This window comes from Bombus pyrosoma, linkage group LG10 (genome assembly GCF_014825855.1).
Source record: "Bombus pyrosoma isolate SC7728 linkage group LG10, ASM1482585v1, whole genome shotgun sequence".
In the NCBI taxonomy this organism is placed as follows: domain Eukaryota; kingdom Metazoa; phylum Arthropoda; class Insecta; order Hymenoptera; family Apidae; genus Bombus; species Bombus pyrosoma.
In genome coordinates, this window is record NC_057779.1 from 10,416,399 (window position 1) to 10,436,156 (window position 19,758).

The 19,758-nt window shown below is 36.9% G+C and overlaps 1 protein-coding gene and 1 long non-coding RNA gene across 4 annotated transcripts in view; one reads left to right on the plus strand and one right to left on the minus strand.

Moving 5' to 3' along the window:
• The window catches only part of LOC122571612, a 98,525-nt gene extending 84,131 nt beyond the window's left edge, over positions 1 to 14,394 (plus strand). Inside the window, exons 2-4 of one of the 2 annotated variants that reach the window (XR_006318122.1) lie at positions 7,746 to 7,955; positions 11,623 to 11,712; positions 12,493 to 14,394. This is a non-coding gene — a long non-coding RNA (uncharacterized LOC122571612). The remainder of the gene's footprint in view (positions 1 to 7,745; positions 7,956 to 11,622; positions 11,713 to 12,492) is intronic. The other variant, XR_006318123.1, reaches the window with a different exon arrangement.
• Positions 1 to 19,758, minus strand: part of LOC122571599 (tyrosine-protein kinase Drl) — a 104,103-nt gene that overhangs the window by 24,142 nt on the left and 60,203 nt on the right. For both annotated transcript variants that reach the window (XM_043735557.1, XM_043735558.1), the window contains one exon: positions 7,686 to 7,953. In XM_043735557.1, coding sequence (XP_043591492.1) covers positions 7,686 to 7,953 — 268 coding nt within the window. The remainder of the gene's footprint in view (positions 1 to 7,685; positions 7,954 to 19,758) is intronic.

The following is a 19,758-nucleotide window of genomic DNA, read 5'->3' on the forward strand; positions in this document are numbered from 1 at the left end:
ATGTATCGAGCCACTTTCGAACAGCAGCATGGAGCAATCGTGGAATAGCAGATTAAGAGCGTACTCGAACGCGAGGAATCGTCCCTGCTGCCCTCTTGGTTCGCCACAAACTACGACGAGTTTTCTACAAGGCACGGTCATCCTTGGAACCTCGTTCGTATTTCCTTTCACGTTCGTTTCCGCTTTCCACCCTACATAACTCTTTACCGGTTGCCTCCTTTGAATCGTTGCCGTCTCGAGGGCTAAAAAATAGAGTCTTAGCATTTTCCTCCGGTCGTTTAAATTAAACGATTTAAATTAAATACGAGATTCGTGCCTTTTATGAAAATGTGTTCGTTTTATCGACTAGATTTCTATCTCGAAGTTTATACCTCGAAATAAGAAACGTTCATATCGTTACGATTTTATTGGAAATTGATAAGCTTCTATCGCGTTTTCCACGCCCGGTATTCCTTTGATTTAAATTTCCGTTCCTTATCTTTCAGGATCCTTTCTGTTCCACAAACGGGATCGTAAAGGTAGGGTGAACTGTAATAAGTTGCACCGGTGCTTCGCTTTGCTTTCGAAACTATACTTTCATTCTTTGAAGACGTTCTTCTGTTTGTTCGACGTTTTTAATGAAAACCCGAGCTCCGATTCCTTTAATAAAAGGAGTAGAGTCATACAGGCCACAGCTGTAATTTTACCTTTGAACCAGATTTTTCGATGAAATAAGTAACCGAAAATTTGTAAGATCGCACGAGTAAATGGATGGTCTCAGCGTATTGTAGCAGGGAACGTACACAGAGTGTAAATAAAGAAGTGGGCGCTACTTGCAGCACAAGAATATCAAGACGTAGTCGTTCGAGACATCCTGATACGAATAAATCAGATGACGAATTTTTCTCTATTCCACTTATACTTGGTGTTTCTCATTCTGAAGCGAACGATAAAGCAAAAAGATAGTTTATAATTAATTTTCCTGTTGGCTACGAACTGATAAAACATTACATTAATGGTTTCTTATTAACGGTTGTTTTCCACGGTACCTGCTATATTATTACACGTTTCCACTTCCTGGACTTGAATTCTTACGAAGCTCCGTTTACTTATTTAACAGTAAAAGTGCACGGGTCTGTGTATTTATCTAGATATAAAATACATGAATAGGTTACCCTTTAATACGTGGACATAAAGCTTTGAAAATTACACGCTGGTAGTTGGCTTTACAGCCACCCCGCTTGGTTCGCTTTAGAAATTCATTAAGTTGATTTAGGTCATGAGTGTTATCACGCGTATTTTATACAACGATATAACTCGAGTTTCGAGCCAAGTACTATTTTAATCAACGTATTCGAAATATCTCTAGCTGCGTTCAGTTTTACACTTAAAATATTTATATTCGTTTTCGTCGAATATATTTATATTGGTAATATAATTAATTTTTTTACATATACCTTCCTAGCAATCTCTGGCATGTGTTAATTAAACATTTAATTTAAAAAAATAATAAGTTTCCCTTTGGCAAGATCAACCGTATGTACAGGCGCGTGATTTCCTGAACGATATCAAAGATAAAGAAACTGACGTCAATAACGTCTATTTTGCTTAAAACAAAGTTGCGTCGAAAATATTTTCAATTTATTTTCTAAACGTCATACTTTAGAAAATCATACTTTGGCCCTTCACATGCACCATTTTTACATAATTCATCATCTTCAACTCAACAAGAATGTAGACACGCTTAATAAATTAACTTACCACTTTCATGTGATAAAACAAGCTAACGTACAGCTAGAAAACATATCTATTAAACTTCTCCTTCTTCTGAAATATTATAAATACACTTCGTACATTAATTTAGTTGACTTTTGCAACTCATTCTCAATAACTTTGCTTCCGAAACACTCGCGTGAACCCTGTTCACGGCGAACTTACACGCGCATGTTTTCATTCGATTAAACTACATCGTAATTTAAAACTGCAGCTTTTTCAAGAACGTATTCTCGCAAAGTGATGTAAAACTTTCTTAATCATATTACCTGGAACCATGAGCAAGCAATTTCTCGATATTACAAGGATTTCTTACCGAAAGTACAAGCCGCTGAACAATGTAAATTCGTGTCCCGCTTTTAACGAATCGCATCCTTTTTATCCGCCTGCACTGTCTCGTTTTGTTCCAGACAAAGTGGCAGGAAAAACAGGATTCGTGCCGTTGCCAGGATAAATAACGCAAAGCAGACAGACGAGCTTTACACGATAACGACGGAAACGTTCGCGAAACACTCGGACGAGGAAGAATTTGCCGGAGCGCGATGAGATGCGCGCAGGGACGAAGGAAAAGGAAGGAAGAATGAGAGGGGGCGAAGGGAAGGCCGGTGGAAAAAGTTAAATAAATCGCGCGGGCTCGTAGCTGCTTTTCCTGCTACGTCCAACTTCTTACAGAAATCTTTTCTTATTTATTTGCAGGAACCGACATCTTTTTAAAGTGTCCCCTCTTACATGGCACAATACTCACCGAAGCAGACCACGCGAGAAACTTTTTTAAGTAACTTTGGTTTTCGTTCTTTCCGCCGCGCGATCGCAGTTGCAAGTTCCTTTCGCCAGAGCCATTACACTTTTGTTGTTTCATCCTTTCGCTTCCCGCGAAGCTAATTGAATTGTTGATAAGTTTACCCGACCCTTAATTGTTCGTTTGCTTGTTCTGCCTAGTTAGCATACGTCGATTTAAATTATGGCATCATTCGTGCAATTGCTATTTACTGTCGCAGCTAACGAAGAATATTTAACATCCCTTGGTCTTGAGAATTTTCTGCTAAAAATCAATTGCATTAGAAACACAATTTGCCTTTATTAAATTGACGCTACAAGTTTTCCCAACTAAACTTCATCGGTATATTCCACGATGAAACACAAGGTAAAAACGTCATATAAATATAGGTAGTTTAAAGCAACATTAAAAAGTTGTAACAAAAATATCTGGTAGTAATGGCAGTGGTAATGCATTTGTGGTTACTATGCCACAAAAAAAAAAAAAAAAAAAAAAAAGAAAAAATAAAAGAATAGGTGCACGGTCAATGTGATTACTACGCGTTGATAATCTGTTTCAAAACGTTTACCGTTCGTGCCAAAAGAAGACCTTTTTTCCAAACTTACCGATACATAAAAGCGTGAAATTGGACAATATTGGAGATCGAAATTGTTTTCTATCAAGTATTTGAAATCTCACGATAGATTTATTTCAGTTGTATAACTAAAATAAAGTACGATACTCCTCTCTTCCCATTTTTTTATTTTTATTATCACTTTGCAACAAAGCTTCAAACAACCCAAGTTCGTATAACGTTTCTTTCTTATTTTTATCCAAAAAGGAAAAATACCATAAAGAAGAAGGTGTACGTATACATATGCGTTACTACCTATTTTTTCCCTTTAGCAGCTATATTCTCCATTAGTCGTCAATTGTTTCTTTTCTCCGAAGCTTTTCTAACGCTTATTTAGCTTGAATAAGTCACAAACGCATGGTTTTGATTGTCGCAAAATTAATTTCGACGGTTTAGACGATAGTTTAACACGTCCAAAGAAACCGCAGCGCTTGATTTTTAATTAAAAACGTCGAAGGAAGAGATTAACGGTCGGCAAAGCACAAAGGAATCAATTTGCTCGTGCTGCTCGCGGACGACATAGGATCGATTAAACTTGGTCTTGGTCGACGCACCGACAAGAAACTCACAGGTTTAAGAACAAGTGCAAAGTCGAGAAAGCGCGTTTAGAGGAAAAGTGGTGTATCTCGGTGAAATCCCAGTAGGCGATGCCATCCGACACTATCAAACAAACCTTAACCGAGATTTACGAAGGTTTGGAATTAAGTCCCTGCGGGATTAATGGAATGACCCTCTTCGAACGGTGTTCTTCGCTGTTCTTCCGCTCAACCGCTCGGCGTCTGCTCTCTTGAAACAAATTTCATCAGAAATTGCGGCGTTTCCCGCGGAGTGAAAAATGCTTTCAATCTCACCGTGATGAGTAATTTAAAATCTAGTTACCATCCTCCGACAACTACTGTAAATACTACTACGTTCCTATTATAAACTTAAAATCAGGAGAATATTCAGTGATCGAACACAGAAAAATATAATATCTTACTCATTGCTCTTTTATAATATCTGCCCTTGCAATTCCGAATTCAACTATTCTCCATGTTCGAGCAAATATAATATTATATCGAGTAATAGAAAATTCGTTTCTTCTTTTATCAGTAGTGCTGTTCTTAGTACATGTTAGAGACTCGCCGATAAGTATTTTTAAGGAACCAGTTTCTTGAAGGCCAAGTCCCATGTATAAAATATCTGCAATGTTTGAAATACGCTAATACACATGTCGTATAATAATAATAATAATGAAATTTCTTTATACAATAGAGTATAGATGGTACTGTTAGTATAGTTAGTTTACTGTTTGATACTCTAGACTCTATGGTTTCTCAAATCAACGTAGTAACGAGTAACATTGATAATTACCTAGAAAAGAGCCTAGATATTCGGTGCTCCGTCCGCTATGTCGAGTAATTTCACAATGATTTTAACGAGTAAAAATAGGTTAAACCGATATACGTTGCGAGAATATTAGGTATGTTAATCTTTGATAAATTTAACGTTCTCGATCGTTAAATTTATACCATGGCTACGTGTACATCGACGAATACATTTAACGTTAATTTGTCGCGATGAAATTACGAAGAACATTTCGATTTATCGGCGAACATGACTTTGTTAATTTGTACTCGCCTGTCATCCGATTATTGCATAATACATGCTGTTCCCCAGCGGTGAATTTAATAATTTTCTAACGTGATAAAATAATATTATAACGTATATTTATACGTAACTTTATATCGCTGGAATTGTTTTAGCTAATACGATTTACCGATATCGTTATCGTAGAGATCAGTAGTTAACGTTCTCGTCGTTATCCTGTACGTCGTCTCTTACGCAGGTACTCGTACAATCGAGCGACCGATATAAAAAGTTTGCGTAGTTTTTAACGCAACTAAACGACCAAACAAAAAGATACGATTTCTCTTATTTTCCTCTGGGGTTTCTCGCTTCTTTCAGAGATTCATGTTGCTTATTCAATACCTTAAATTTAAAAGTACGAAGAACCTTCTTCGGCCACCCCATTGGATGCTTTACATCGCATCGCCTTCGCTTTGCCCCTGTGGACTACTGGATTCAGAGAAAAGTTCGCACAATATCGGCATTTAAATCGTTCACTATACCGACATTTTTCTTTTCATTCAGCGCCTTTGCCTGATATTTGCTGCAAGACCGCTATCGAACGTTTTCAAGCTTTCGGTGTATACATAGCTGGAATACGAGCACTCGAGGAGCCAACACGAGATTCGATTATTTTTGAGTGGTCTCCAAACGATTTCGGATCTCCGCAGGACCTCTTAGAAAGTAAAGAACCTCGCCCGTACAGCCATGATGGACGGGGGCTACTACTAAAATGAAGAAGAAAACAAATTCTGGCGAGGAAGAAACCTTGGTCTACACGCGCAAGTACTACTCATCGGTCGACGAGTCTCGCCTCGCAGCGCTTGCTTACTTATTTCCCACCCTTCCTGCTGTCTTACTACTATCTACTACCCCCTCATCACCCCCTCATCACCCCCTCGCCAACCTCTTTTACTCCACTTTTCTACGTGGTCGATCCTCTTGATCTTAGACAGCGAGATCCTTCCTCTCTTCTCTTTCATTAAATACACCGACTCCTGACGAGATTCAATTTTATTCGGTGGATTGCTTTTCGTTGTAGCCTCCCGCACCGGTAACCAGATCCGGATCAGCGTCTGTCAACTCGCTCTTTCTATCTTCTCCTTCGCATTTCTCGTTTCCCGCCTTATCTCGCTTCTCTCCTTTTCACACCTTCTTTTTCAACTCCTGCCCTTCTTCCCTTCTTCCCTTCTTCCACTTCGTTTCCTCGGTCTCTCGTTGACCCTCTCCTTTCGCGTTCGTCTCACTCGCTCGGATGTAAACACGTATAGTTTCTATCAGCAGCCAAGTCCGATTCTATCCACCTGTCTGACGAAACGTTGCTACTACTTCGAGATCCCCGATACTCGATGTTCTTGTCGATTTCCGGACGGGGAATGGGATGTTTCCACGGCTGCTGCCACGAGAATCACGTCTGTACATCATATCGTATCCTTTTTTCCACGGGAAACGTTTCGTTCGAAGAACTGAACTCGGAAGCACTAGAATTGGATTTATAGCGAACTACTATCGCGAATATAAAAAAATAATTCGTATTTCGGATCTGGTTGCTGAGAAATACTTCTTTGTAAAGTAGAAAGTTTTCTATACAGTTTACAAATGTCGTTTCGCGCTTTCTTCTCTCTTTCTTCGCATTTTAATCACTTCATCTTTTATCATCGATGAAGTCCATGCTGACTTTTAGGTAAATAACAAGTTACATTAATCGAGCTTGGCTAAATGCTCGTAGACCGAAACTTTCGATATATTGAGTATATTTAATCAAGCTTATATTTCAGAAAGCATGTTCCTGCAAACTTTATAACCATTTGGCCAGCTCCACTTCTCGTTGTCAAGCGAATTGCGAGTAATTATCTGGCCAGTAATCGGTATCCAGTTGTTAACGTACAAAGGAGTAAACGAAGTTTTACCAGGTCGAATAGGATTAATAAAGTTACACGACAGGTTACCAGGGTAAAGCGGTATATGGCACACGTGCGATGTAATTAAACGAAATTAGCCAGGCCATCGGCGCGACCAAAGTTTAATCACTCGATTTTCACAGGGGGCAGGTATGACGGCGAGCGCGTTCGCATACACGAAATTCTGCTTTCAGAAATTATGCATCGGCGTTGTTGCCGATTGCGTGTTGCACAAAGGGGCATAAATCGTGCATAGAATTCGCGTCCGAAAGGGACTCGGAACGAATGCTCGGCTCTCTCTGTTTTAATCGCGAATACGTCGAAATTGCGTTGCTTGTAACGAAGGTATTCAACGATCCCGGTGAACGTACTAATTAAATTTGCGATTGCGTAAGCCGACCAATTATCGACAGTTCGCCACGGTGTTAAAATACTTGTATGTAAACGCGTTGACACGGTTTACACGTTTCGCGCGTGACATACGCACGGCTAGACTTTTATCGGTGTGCCGCGAACGCGTTTTCGTGAAAGCCAGAGATTCTCTTCTATTAACTCGTACATTTGTTTCCATTAACATCGAGCTATTCGAAAAATAAGCAGAAAAATTTGGGAAATTCAAGCAACTTCTTTGTACCGAGTTATCCTTTTACGCGCGAGTACGAGTAACGTTCTGTTCCTAAGTATTTCTGCCGCTTCCAACTTATTGCAAGTATGTAAAATATACGTACTTGGAGTGAAAGTGTTTGATCTAACGTGGCTCTCACACAGTTGACAGGGTGCCGATAAAAATAATACTTCGTATTAACGATCATTAAATAAACGATTTAACAACGATTATTAAAGGGAGTAAGAGAGGTAAAACGGAACAAGTTGCGTTAGATTTTATGGATACGTGTCTTAATAACGCGCTAGACATTTTCATGGAGAGTGTATCTTTCAAATATCTTTCAAAAAATATACCATGTTGCTGCAACTTTGACGAAAATGAAATATCAACCAGTGGAAATTCCTGTAAATTAGTTCTGTCACTTACCTTTCAAACAAATCTTGTTTCTCTTGAATACTAAAATGGTATCGTTGTATTTGGTACCAGGTGGGGCTGTGACGTTCAACCTCAAAGCCAAAGGAATTTGCGCACTCACGAGACCCGAGCACGGTAGCCTGATCCTAAAGACTTGCAGTGTGACTGGCACCTCTCCCCTAGCCGACACGTTCACTCTGGGAGGAAGCAGTGCCATCATTCCGGAAACACCGCCCGGAACACCGACTACGTCGTAATCCAATTCCATCGAGTACGGTAACTGTAAGTAAACACGGAAATGAAAATAGATCTTTATAAACGTACTGTATGGCATCTGGAGGCGTTGTAGTCGCGTTGTAGTCGCGTTATAGTCGCGTTATAGTCGCGTTATAGTCGCGGTACGTTTGTAGTGTATAAATACTGTCAGAAGTAAATACACACGAAATCGAATTGAATTGCACACAGATTTACAGTTTGTTGAGAATGAAACGGCTTTCGATCAGAAAAAATAGAACGTAGAAATGGAGAAATAAAAATGGACGTCGAATGGAAGGCATTCCCGTTGTTCGGCGTTTACGCGAGCTGACCGATTACGGATACCCAATAAATATAGCTTGAAAATCGTATTTCATTAGGCATACACCAACGTGGAAACTCTAGCACGAACTTTTAAAGCAACCTACGATTACAGACATGCGATATTTTATGTTCAATCTTCAATTCTTTCGTATCGTAAAGCAATTTGTAGTCTTTAATAACTCTGGAAATTGTTTCAAAGACATCCTCCATGTCTGATGTGAAATAAGAGAAACAGAAATTTACAAGACATTATTTTATAATAATTTCTCGCTCTTTTCGCAACTAAATTGATAAAATATACTTTTATAACATTCCGTATATAACACGATTAGGTGCTGTTATAAATAAAGTTTTATCAATTTTCACTTAACGATATCTATGTCTTCCATACGTCTACATTAATCAAATACACGTTCACGTGTATAATAAAAATGCCTTAGTAAGAACCCGTGCGTCGGCGTTGTAACGGCGAGAAACCCCCTTTCGGCTTGCATATCATTACACGCATGCAATATTTCACACTGCATCCATTCTTATTTTACCTTCATTTGTTGCATGCTTCTTATTTCATGCTGGAAAATTGACGTTGATGCGAACAACTCCATTCTCTTGTTTCTATTTCAAACTACCAACTTATTCATAAAATTCAATAAACTTCCAATGGAAAATCATCTCAGAATCATTCGCCGACGTGAAACGTGTATCTGCCGATTTCCTTTAAATGACATATTATTTACTTAACGTTTGAGTAGTCCAATTACGATAATAGTTGTTACAAGAGCTCATTTCCCCTTATTAATTACACAAGAAATAATCTTTCTCCCGGAATGAAAAAATCTGACTTTAACGTTAAATAGTGTCGTAATATATTCAAAATAATAGTATTAAATAATATATAATTTAATAACAAGTTAAATGAATTGGCCTTCTCTATATTTTAAACTTATTTTTATTAAAAATTCGGACATGTTATTAAATGTTATTTATTAATTCCGTGAGTTGTATTAAATTACAAAATTTTTACAGCAAAAAAGAGTGGACTAACGATTTTTCACAGATAAAACAAGAGAGCTCGGTTTGAAAAATTCATCTATAAAGCAATTTATTCGTAACGGAGAAATATTAATCTCTTTTTCTCTTCAATTTATTTCATTGTGTAACTACGCACACGTACATATTACTAAAGCTGATGTTTAGTCACGTTATTATTATATATATATATAATATCGTTATTTAATTCCGTTTTACACATATATTTATCACATATATTTAATATCGTTTTAAACAATTAAAATTTACGTATTATATAATTAAAAGAGAGCGTAGTTTATATCTTTGAAGTTACCCATGTATTATTTGCTCTCGATATAAAATTCTCGAACCGTGGTAAAATTGTAATATATTTAAATAATCCTTATTATTTATAATTCTATCGCTAATGTACGATATCATAGTATTATAACTATATATATACATATACCTATATAGTTATACCGTTGTAACTTATAAGGGGTTATAAACATAATGTTACAGTTTTACAGTATTATAAAATATGTGAGCAGAAATAGATATGTAAATAGTAATAAATATATCTTTATATTATATCTTCCTCGATGGTAAAGTGTATTTTTTCATTTAATATCACTTTGCTCGGTCAAAACTGGAATTTCGATGTCATGGCTCAAGATTGGCGTAAGGATCGCGTAACGTCTAGTGTCGTTCAACCATCAGTGATACGAGCAATACCACTGACGCGACGGGCGGAGGTGGTGAACTTCACAAACAAAAGTTCCTGCCCCTCCTCTGATCTGTGTAACTTCCGAGCAAAAGGGGAAGAGTGGTGGGAACGAGTAGTGTGTTTAGGCACGCCACAAGTTTTACGAGGTGGCATAAATAATGTGGTTAGTGCTTCGTGATGCAATGTCAACGGAGGCGATTCCACCCTCTTCGACCCCTCGGGAGCCTCCTGTAATCGTCGTAATCGTCGCGCCGGGGGTTTGCGATGGCGTGACACCTGCCTATCGCATTCGTTCGGCTAAGATCTTGCCAATTCTTTCTCTATGTGCTTTTTCCTTTCTTTTTACTACTACTTGAACACATGCGCTGCGAACCATACACAAACAGTTGATTTGCAATTTGATTTGCAAAAACCACTTTGTACTTTTTCCTCGCGAAGCTTTCCGTCAGCGAAGAATTATTAATGCACGTTAACCGAGGAACTTAATTACGAGCGAAGATAAGTCAGAGCGAAATCTTTTATAGCTTGATCGTCTTTCATCTTTCGTTGTGAAAAGGTGGACTTATTATATCTTTCCCGTATTTTCTTAATTCATTAATTAGTACTCTCTTACAATGTAAACGATTTTTAATACCCTATTTAGTCGTACAGTTACGATATTATTAATGATAAAATTGATTTTTAACGATTCGGCCATATGTAATACTAAATAACGATAAACTTGATATAGGGAAATGTAAAGGAAATTCGCTGCTTATTATAAATGATTTATGAAAATATAGTGATTAGGTCGATAATTACATATTACATTATTAAATATGTGCAAATGCGCCATTTATCATATTTCTTGACTAGACGGATGCCAGCTTGTATTTACGCGATTTTTACGCGAGATAAAGAGAGCGAGGACGTTATTATAGTTAGGGTGAAATCTCTAATACATCATCCTAATGCATCCGTTTTATTTGACATAATGTTAAAAGATAATTTGTTAATATAAAATAATGTATAAAAAGAGTCTCACATCGTATGTCGCATGCAGACTAATTAATCGGAAGAATTAAAGGTTGAAATTTTGTCGAACACTATGTGTATTATAAAGAGATTTCATGTTGGAAATATGTCTGTCTTTTACTCTCGTTCGAGTCGATGACGAACTCAAACGGCAGTATCTTGCCGAGGGCTGCGACATTTCCTTCTTTAGTGGCCCTTTTCACATAATTATTATAAGGGTTGTGAATGATACGACATCGAGCCATTCGACTGTATCCGGAGCTGACAACCCTGCTGCTATCAACGTACTTAAATCATGACAACAATCCACTGGGAAGCTTTGGAAGGAAATACAAACCAAGTCCTCAATTCGATTCTTCGGATTCTTCTGTCGAGTTTTATTCTTCCTAAAATTTTCAAACTCCTAAAACGTTAAATATTTTAAAGGTACTCTTCAAGTACACTGCTTGAGAAATCCATCGTTGCTACTTTCAAATTAGACAGTGATGTAACATCATCTTATTTACCAAATTTTTATAGTCAAATGTTTATTTAATTCTATTAACCGAGGTTAACAAGCCACTAGATGCTAGCCAGGGAAATTAACCGTAACTCTGATAAACACGACTGTTCTGCCAGGACAATTGCATCCCTGGATAATCGAGGGAAAGCATCTTTACGTAATCTGCAGAAGCTCCTTTCATTCCTGCAATATGTTTTAATTATACGGTAATTAACGTTTATTACTGCACAATAACTTGATGTTGTTAATTACCAGAACGTTTGGCGATCTATCACGTAATTACGTAAACGAAATACTTTGTACTCGATAAAGTTAGGTGACTTATTCGCACAAAGCGAGGAAGAATAATTAAGTTTTCAAAATAATTACAAATTTATCAACAGAAGAAGAGATTAATCTTTTCTTGTTTTATCGAAAAGTACCTACTTATTAATAATTCACGAAACAAATGGTTTCATTCGATATTAATATTGGAAATTTCACGTATCTCATAATTATATCTGTTATTTTCCTCTTCGATACATGCTTATAAAATATTTACATATTTCGTAATTTCCACGATATCACACTCTGATTAATTAATTTATACACGAATTAATTCTGTCTTAATATCGTTTTGCTTATTTGTTATTAATATTACGCGAAATATTTATATTTTTCACACTTATGATCATTTCGATTTTTCTGTATGTTATTTATTTCCTAACTATTATGTACTATGTATTTATACGTACGTATATAATTATTGTACGTATAAATATATAAACGATGCGTTTTGATATTCTTTATAAAAAATCATTAACCTATTCTTAATACATTTAATATATTTAATATATTAAGTTATTATATTATGTTATATTTGCAAACAAATCTTATTAAAATATAAGATATAAGATTTTAGCGAAAAACAATACTGGCCTAACATACAATAGATTATATTTAATAATATATACGTATATCGCCCTCAACCGGCTTATAATTTACAGGTCAAATTGGCTTGCCCATTCCATTTTTTCTATCGAAGAATAAGAAGATAAGTTAATCTCACAAATGCTCCGGTAAAATTTCGTTGAGTCAGAGATTCGATGCAACGTCCAGGGATAGAGATCTTGATAGAGACGAGAACGATAGTCGATCAACTGAGTTCAGTTACGTTCGTTTGCTTGATATCCACTTCAGGATCCTCGTAATAACGTAAAAACGTTTACTTAGGAAATGTCTGCTTTCATTCAGGGCCTGTTAACTCCGGCACGCAGATTTCGAATCAGCTACCACGAACACTTGAACCGCTTTCCAGCCACGCACGGCTTCGTGTATACTTCATTGTGTACGGAACAAACCTCCGTTCCACGTGAATCCGTACACCGTACATTATAGGCATTGTTGGCGACGACGAAAAGGACGCCGTGTACGCTACACTATCCTGCCCCGTGACAACATCAACAAAACACATGCACCTCCTGATGGATGCGGACTTCTCCATTTGAATATTTCGAAATTGTTTTGGTGATTTCGTTATCGGTCACCGTTTGAACAAAAGAATACACAGTACTCTATGCGAGAATTCGAACGTTTACAGTGGTGTACAAAAGTACCTGGCCAGATAGATTTTACATTTTATATTTCAAAAGCAGTGTATAAAAGGATTTTACGGATAGAAGAGATAAAAAAATCGTCAAACATCGAGCGATAACCAAACATACGAATAATAGGAAATTTTTATTCGAGAATTTAGTTTCGAATAACATATATCTCACTCGTTATATTTCCATTTAGCTTTTATCTGCCTTTATCGTTTATCGTTGTCTCTCCTCGTCATTTTGTAGCGTCTGAATATTACATAATTGACCGATTAGAAATAATTTTAGGTGATAACATTGTTGCGTGGTCACACATGATATTAGTTAAATTTCTTTGAAATATCGTTTTTGTAACACAAAATGAAAAATCTATCTGACCAAAAACTTAACTTAGCTTAAGCCTATCCATTGCACGTACGCACTGTATCGATATAAAGATGTATGAAATATATTTGCCTCGTTTTTACATTTATTACACAACGCCCACAATCTCGCGGTATGTTTTGGGGTTAGGTTGGGGTTAGGTTTGGGCAGTGAAAAGGTGAAATAATAACGGAAGGATGTTACGATTTATCGATCGTGATAAATTTGTGAAAGTTTTAAAATGATATATAATTATTGGAATAAAATCGATAAAGAATCGAGAAAAAATAATGTAAAACAATTTTTTTGTATAATTTATGCGTTTGTTCCCTTCGATCTGAAGAGAAGCGTATTTCAAAAGGAAATGTAATACATAATCGTACCAGCGTTATACTTATGAAAAGTTGCATTCAAATATGATATAAGCAATAATACGCTACTGCTTTAAGGATTACACGATCGTATTTATGTATAATGGATCGACATCAAAGATTTTAAACGAATCAAAGGTATTATCGACATTTTAAATCGAATCGCCGATTATTCGCGTCCTTTGTGCTATTCCGGTGAACGAAGCGAATTGGTTGATTCCGAGCGATGTATTTACGTGCGTGCCATGGAGTGTGGGTGATGAAAAGTGTGCAACCATGCAAAAACTGCGCTGATAAATGCGGCATGTAACGCGGGGAAAAAGATTACCGATGATTGCTGTTTTGATGATTAATCGGCACGCATGGTTTACAATCTGTATTTCAATGTTTTCAGATAGACACCTATAATCAATTATATCGTGTTTCCTGAATGTAATGTAATGCTTTGATGCAATTTAAAATAGAATAATTTATAATATAAAGCCATGAAAATCCAACAATCGATCGAGGTGTCATTGATATAACGTGCAAAAACAATAAATATTTCTATGTACATAGTACAAATACATTAGGTTAAGAGATACTTTACGTAGGATATTAAACATCTATTATCGTTTGTAGAACGTTGTGTGAAATATAAATAAAATACTGTAAAAAGAATAAAACTACCGAGTACTTGACTCGTCTTTAGCTATTCTTCGCACAAATCTTGCACATCGTGCATAACATATTCCCGTATGTTCGAATACAGTTAGATAGGGTAGGATAGTACAAGCATTTCGTTTTTATTTCTGTTGTTTCCAACTTGCAGGAACTATTGTCACTGGAAGACAATTTTAAGGAACAGTGCTGGCCATCGAAGACCCTGACACGACGACAATTGGAAAGCGTGCAGCCAATCATCGATAACCTCCAGGGCGTAGAACGTGTTAAATTCATGGCAACTGCATCCCGTTTTTCTCCTCAAGTACCCGACTCTTTTTCATCTTTGACAAAGGCCTGTACACGCGTGACCTCGATTCGATCGTGCGCAATCAATTGTCAGATTCACTGAGAATAAGGTGCATAAGAAAGAAAGTGGAACGCGATTCGTCACGTAGGAATCGATTCAGAGACAAGCGGCAGAAACGCGAAGAGCCACAAGAACGAAAGGGAGAATGAATGAAACGCGGCGAAAGACCTTGCGAGGAGCATTTTGTTGTTTTTCCATCTGTTGGCGCAATAACGAAATTCCATTGTTCTTTCCTTGTTTCGGACTCTCGAGGAGGACAAAGACACGCGTTTACGCTTCGATTCGACTTTCCGTCTTTGCCGTTCGTTCATGTAACCCGTGAACTTATCCGTCGTGGAGCAGGAATTAAATTGAACTATTTGACAAAAAGTGCGAAGAGAGAGAGGCTGATAACCGGAGATACTTCTTGCACGTCGAGAATTTTCAAATACAGATCAGACTTTGCTTCGAAGCTTCAGCGCATCCCTCGAAACTTCTCAAAGTAAGAAAACTTTTGGTTGTATTTGACATTATGTGTCACTGTCTGAAGAAAGAAATCGAAAAGCTATTTCGCGACATAATGACGAACGATCAAATTTTTAACGATTTAAATAATTTAAATATTCGATAATATCGTATAATGCACGGTTTCTCGAATCTATATCGCTGAAGTTGGTAATACTAAATAATCGAAAGCTTAGACATTCGTAAATATCTACATACATGTATATCACAAAGTAGCTTTCCGTAAGAACCGTATTTAATCTCTCATCTTATACCTCAGTTTCTCCGACATTTTCACGGCACATTGTTAAATATTATATTTACAGAGTAGGCCACACAATTGGGACGCGGACGAGATAAAGGTGTATCTTTAGTTCGGTCAGAAATAAAAGGAATTTTTTTACACGAATACAACGATACACTTAAAAGGTACAGAATACGCTTCTTTCCAAGAAGAAGAGAATTCTATTTTCTTTTTAAGTAAGACGATTTTCCAGAGCATTTGGCATTTGGCAGAAAAAGGTATCGTTACTATTGTCGTTAAACTGTCTACTAAAGATATTTGAATTTACATTCAGATACATCTCATTCGGCTACACTAATTACTGACACTTAAAACAAAATTTAATCTCTTGGCTTACCATCGAAATTATATTATCGATTTTGACAAAGATTGAATTCACTAAACTAATTTTTTTCCTTAACACACTCGCTCGATCACGATCCTTGCCCTTATAATGCTAAACGAATGTTGTTACAAGTATTTGCTAATTCGCCTTGACCGCGATTACTATGATTGACTTTCTGCATAGCGTATCGAACCAACTTCCACGACCATGGATCACTAACCTCGATATAAACGGTGCACAATTATTGGCCACGCAACTAACGTGATTAAAATTCCTTGGTAGAAAGTATGGAAATAAATCGCAAGATTATTCACGTTAGATTACGTAGTGAATTACATCAGGTTTGAAAAAAGTACATTAAGTAGAAACTGTAACTCGGATTAATATTCAAGCACAGCCCTATTCGCGAAAGTACCCACCCTATATACTCACTTATAACTGTATCACTGAATTAATTTTATTGTACTATTTTAGAATATATTATATTTCTATTATAATTAATACGCATCATATTAAGAACAATAATAATAAGCGCAAATAAAGGTAAATAATGCTGAAATTTGACGTTGCAAAAATATGCATACATCTTAATGTGTACCTGTTATGGTGATATTAATATTTTATGGTTTTATTTAAGTATATATATATATACTTTAAACGGTTTTCTGTAATACGTCTTTATTCTTCTATTGTGTGCTCTTTCAATTCTATCGTTCTATTGTTCTTGTGGGCGTTGTATAAAAACGTTATGTTCGACAATCTTATAAATTCTTCGGTGACTAAACGGGAGGGTACTAAACATAGGGGCTAAAATGATATAATAAGTAATAGCGATAGTTTTGAAACTAAAATCAATAATAAACTTATACATGCTTTACGTTATCGTTCTGATCAAATTTAAAACTAACATACATCTATATCTATATGAATAGCACATTTCGTTAAAATACTATCAACAAAAACTAATTCATCTGCACCTACAGTCAAGATGCAATCTCGCCACATTACTCTTCCACTGCCGTATCTCATTGTCGGTTTCAAATTTTTAAATTGAAATTCTTCGTTGACTTTTCGCTACACCGCATCGTTCTTCATCCGTCTGATCCGAAAAGATTAAATTTACCTTCATCTGAAAATATTACATCGTTCCATCACAATTGATTTTTAGAAATATATTCTTTAGCAAAATTCAGTCTTTTCTTACGTTACCTCTTTTATATACTGTGGCCCATTAGGGCATAATACGTGATACAGGTAAGAGAGAGATTCTAAATTCAAAACAAGAATAAAGTAAAATTGCCTCAGACTTGCGAACAAAAAGTTTTATTTTCAAACAAGTTGAAAAAATTAATTTTTCAACTAATTCGATAATATTATTACCAACAATCATAAAATAGAGTAATAATCTCTCAAACGCCGAATATTAATGCGAGTCGTTACAAATATACTGCATTTATCAAGCGTGGCGTGGCGTCGTCGCGTGCACGGTAGAGCATATCTTTTCTCGTTTGTGTCGTACCAACGGTTCTCTTGTCATCGTTCGGGTATTATTCGGAGACACGCGAATGCCTTTAAATCCTCCGCGATATCTCAATCACATACCTTAATGGTTTTATGCGTAACCCGATAGGAAGAGGATGAATTAGTCGTAAGAGGGATGCCACGTTTCCTTCCTTCCTCTCTATCGGTTTATTTCGGTTAGACAACGTTTATACGTAAGCAACTCGGTGCCACTTTTAAACAACACGATGAATTAATCATTAACCACCCTTCGCTGTAATGTACTTGAAGCCCGCCTCTCAGCCATCTCGCTTACCGGTGCATTCCACGTAAACAGGTTAAAAGCAGAAAAGAGCTTTCGCCACGCGACGCAGCCGATCGAGAAAATCGTTAATCACAGCAATCGACTCGGAACAAATGGTAGAACGTGAGAGATCACCGTTTCTCCTAGCTCCAACAGCTTCTTAGATGATGACTTAAAAAAAAAAGGGAACATTTGATTATCTTTCTAGAGTTCATTCTTCGAGTAAGAATAAGAGAAACGTTTCGGCTATTTATTAAACCAGTCTTTCTTTACTTTATTTCTTCATAAATTGTTCTTTATAGGAACTTCAATACCAATAGATACATCTGTATTTTTGTAACATTCAACTACAGTGTATATTTATGATACGATATAACAGTATCACATATGAGAAGCAATATCATACGAGAATAATTTCTCGTCGTATTTGTAGTAATTACAACATACAATGTACGGTGTTGTATTACAACACTTGGCGTTAGAATTATGTATATTTAATATGTACCTAACTAAATGACGGATGAACGATTAAAGAAATATAATAAAGCAATATAAAATAAGTATACCTGCACGATTACTTTCTTATTTCAATAAAAGTCGGCATCAATTTTGCCAACGACGATGATACGAACAATTATGAAAACAAAAAGATCTGAAAAAATGATGGAACGATTTTAATAGTTCTACCATTATTCGTAAAACTTTCGTCTTCTTATTTCGAAGGTACAGGATGTAACTTTGATAAGTTAATGCGCAGATTCTGGTCAGTGTCAATTAAGAGGACAAGCGTTACTAATTGCAGACCGAAGAAACGTTCTCGACGATGTAGGGCACACGCGGTACGATTTAACGAGCGGTTTTAGCGACTTTAATTATTAGCTTGACTGTACTCCAGAGGGTCTTTTAGTTTATGCAAGCGTGACAGAATGCTGAAAAGAAGGAGAGAACGTGAGAGGCAGCGAGCGAGATAGACAAAGGCTGTTTGCACCCTCGGTGTTAACGCAATATGCTCGACTCCGTTGAAGATGGAAGCGTTTATACGAGAACGCTCTGCTTGCCTCTGTCTGCCTGCACTTTGTCTTGTAATCGTTTGGCCACGTTTGTTCCTATTCCCTTTGTTCCTTTTTTCTCGCCCCCCTCCCCCTCCTCCTCCTACCTACTCTCTCCTGTTTTGTCTATTATTATCCATGCTCTTCAATTTTCCCTCTTAATCCTAAATTCCAGCTTAATCTCTTAGACTTAATAGTATCGCGTGGGTATTTAAATTATTCGATTATTTTCCTTTCACGAACATTGTTTTTCAATCGCGATTCTCGCTAAAATTACGTCTGCATCCTTCATTTCTTCTGCATTCTCATATCTACTCTCTCTCTTTCTCTCTCTCTCTCTCTCTCTTTATTTCAATCTAATACAAAATATTTTCTTTTTCGCTTCTCTCGTCTTTCTGTCGTATTTCCCTCTTTTTACATTGTTTTCTCCCAGCGATAGAATCTTGTCCTATGTTTCTACATTTGTTCACTCGTCTAAAGAGCTTTCATGTTAAATTCCTAAAAAGGAAGATCCGTCGGAAAAAATTGTCTTTCAACCATTCTGTCGACGTCATAGTGTCTAATCGCTCGTATTTTATATGTTTATCGCTCCATCGTATCGAGCTCAATTTTCTCACGTGATCTCCATTTTCTGGCGTTTCATTCTAATACACCATCGCGAATCTCATTTGTCTGCTGTCGGAATCATCGACGATCTCCCAGACAGTCGCGAAACTATCGAGTGTCTGGCAAACATGGAAACGGAACAGATTCAGTTCGTGATAGCAATAAAGTGTCAAGCTTACGGAGTAGCGTTTGGACCGTTTCGAATTCGCGTGTCTGCAGGGCTGAAAACTTTCACCCTCCGGCGTTGTCCTGCCAGGATTCTCGGTGTCCCTCGGAAAACTGTCAAGCCGATTGCGTCGGCTACGTGATGAGGCGTTCACTCGGTCGGAAGACGATAATATGCACGAAAGGAAAG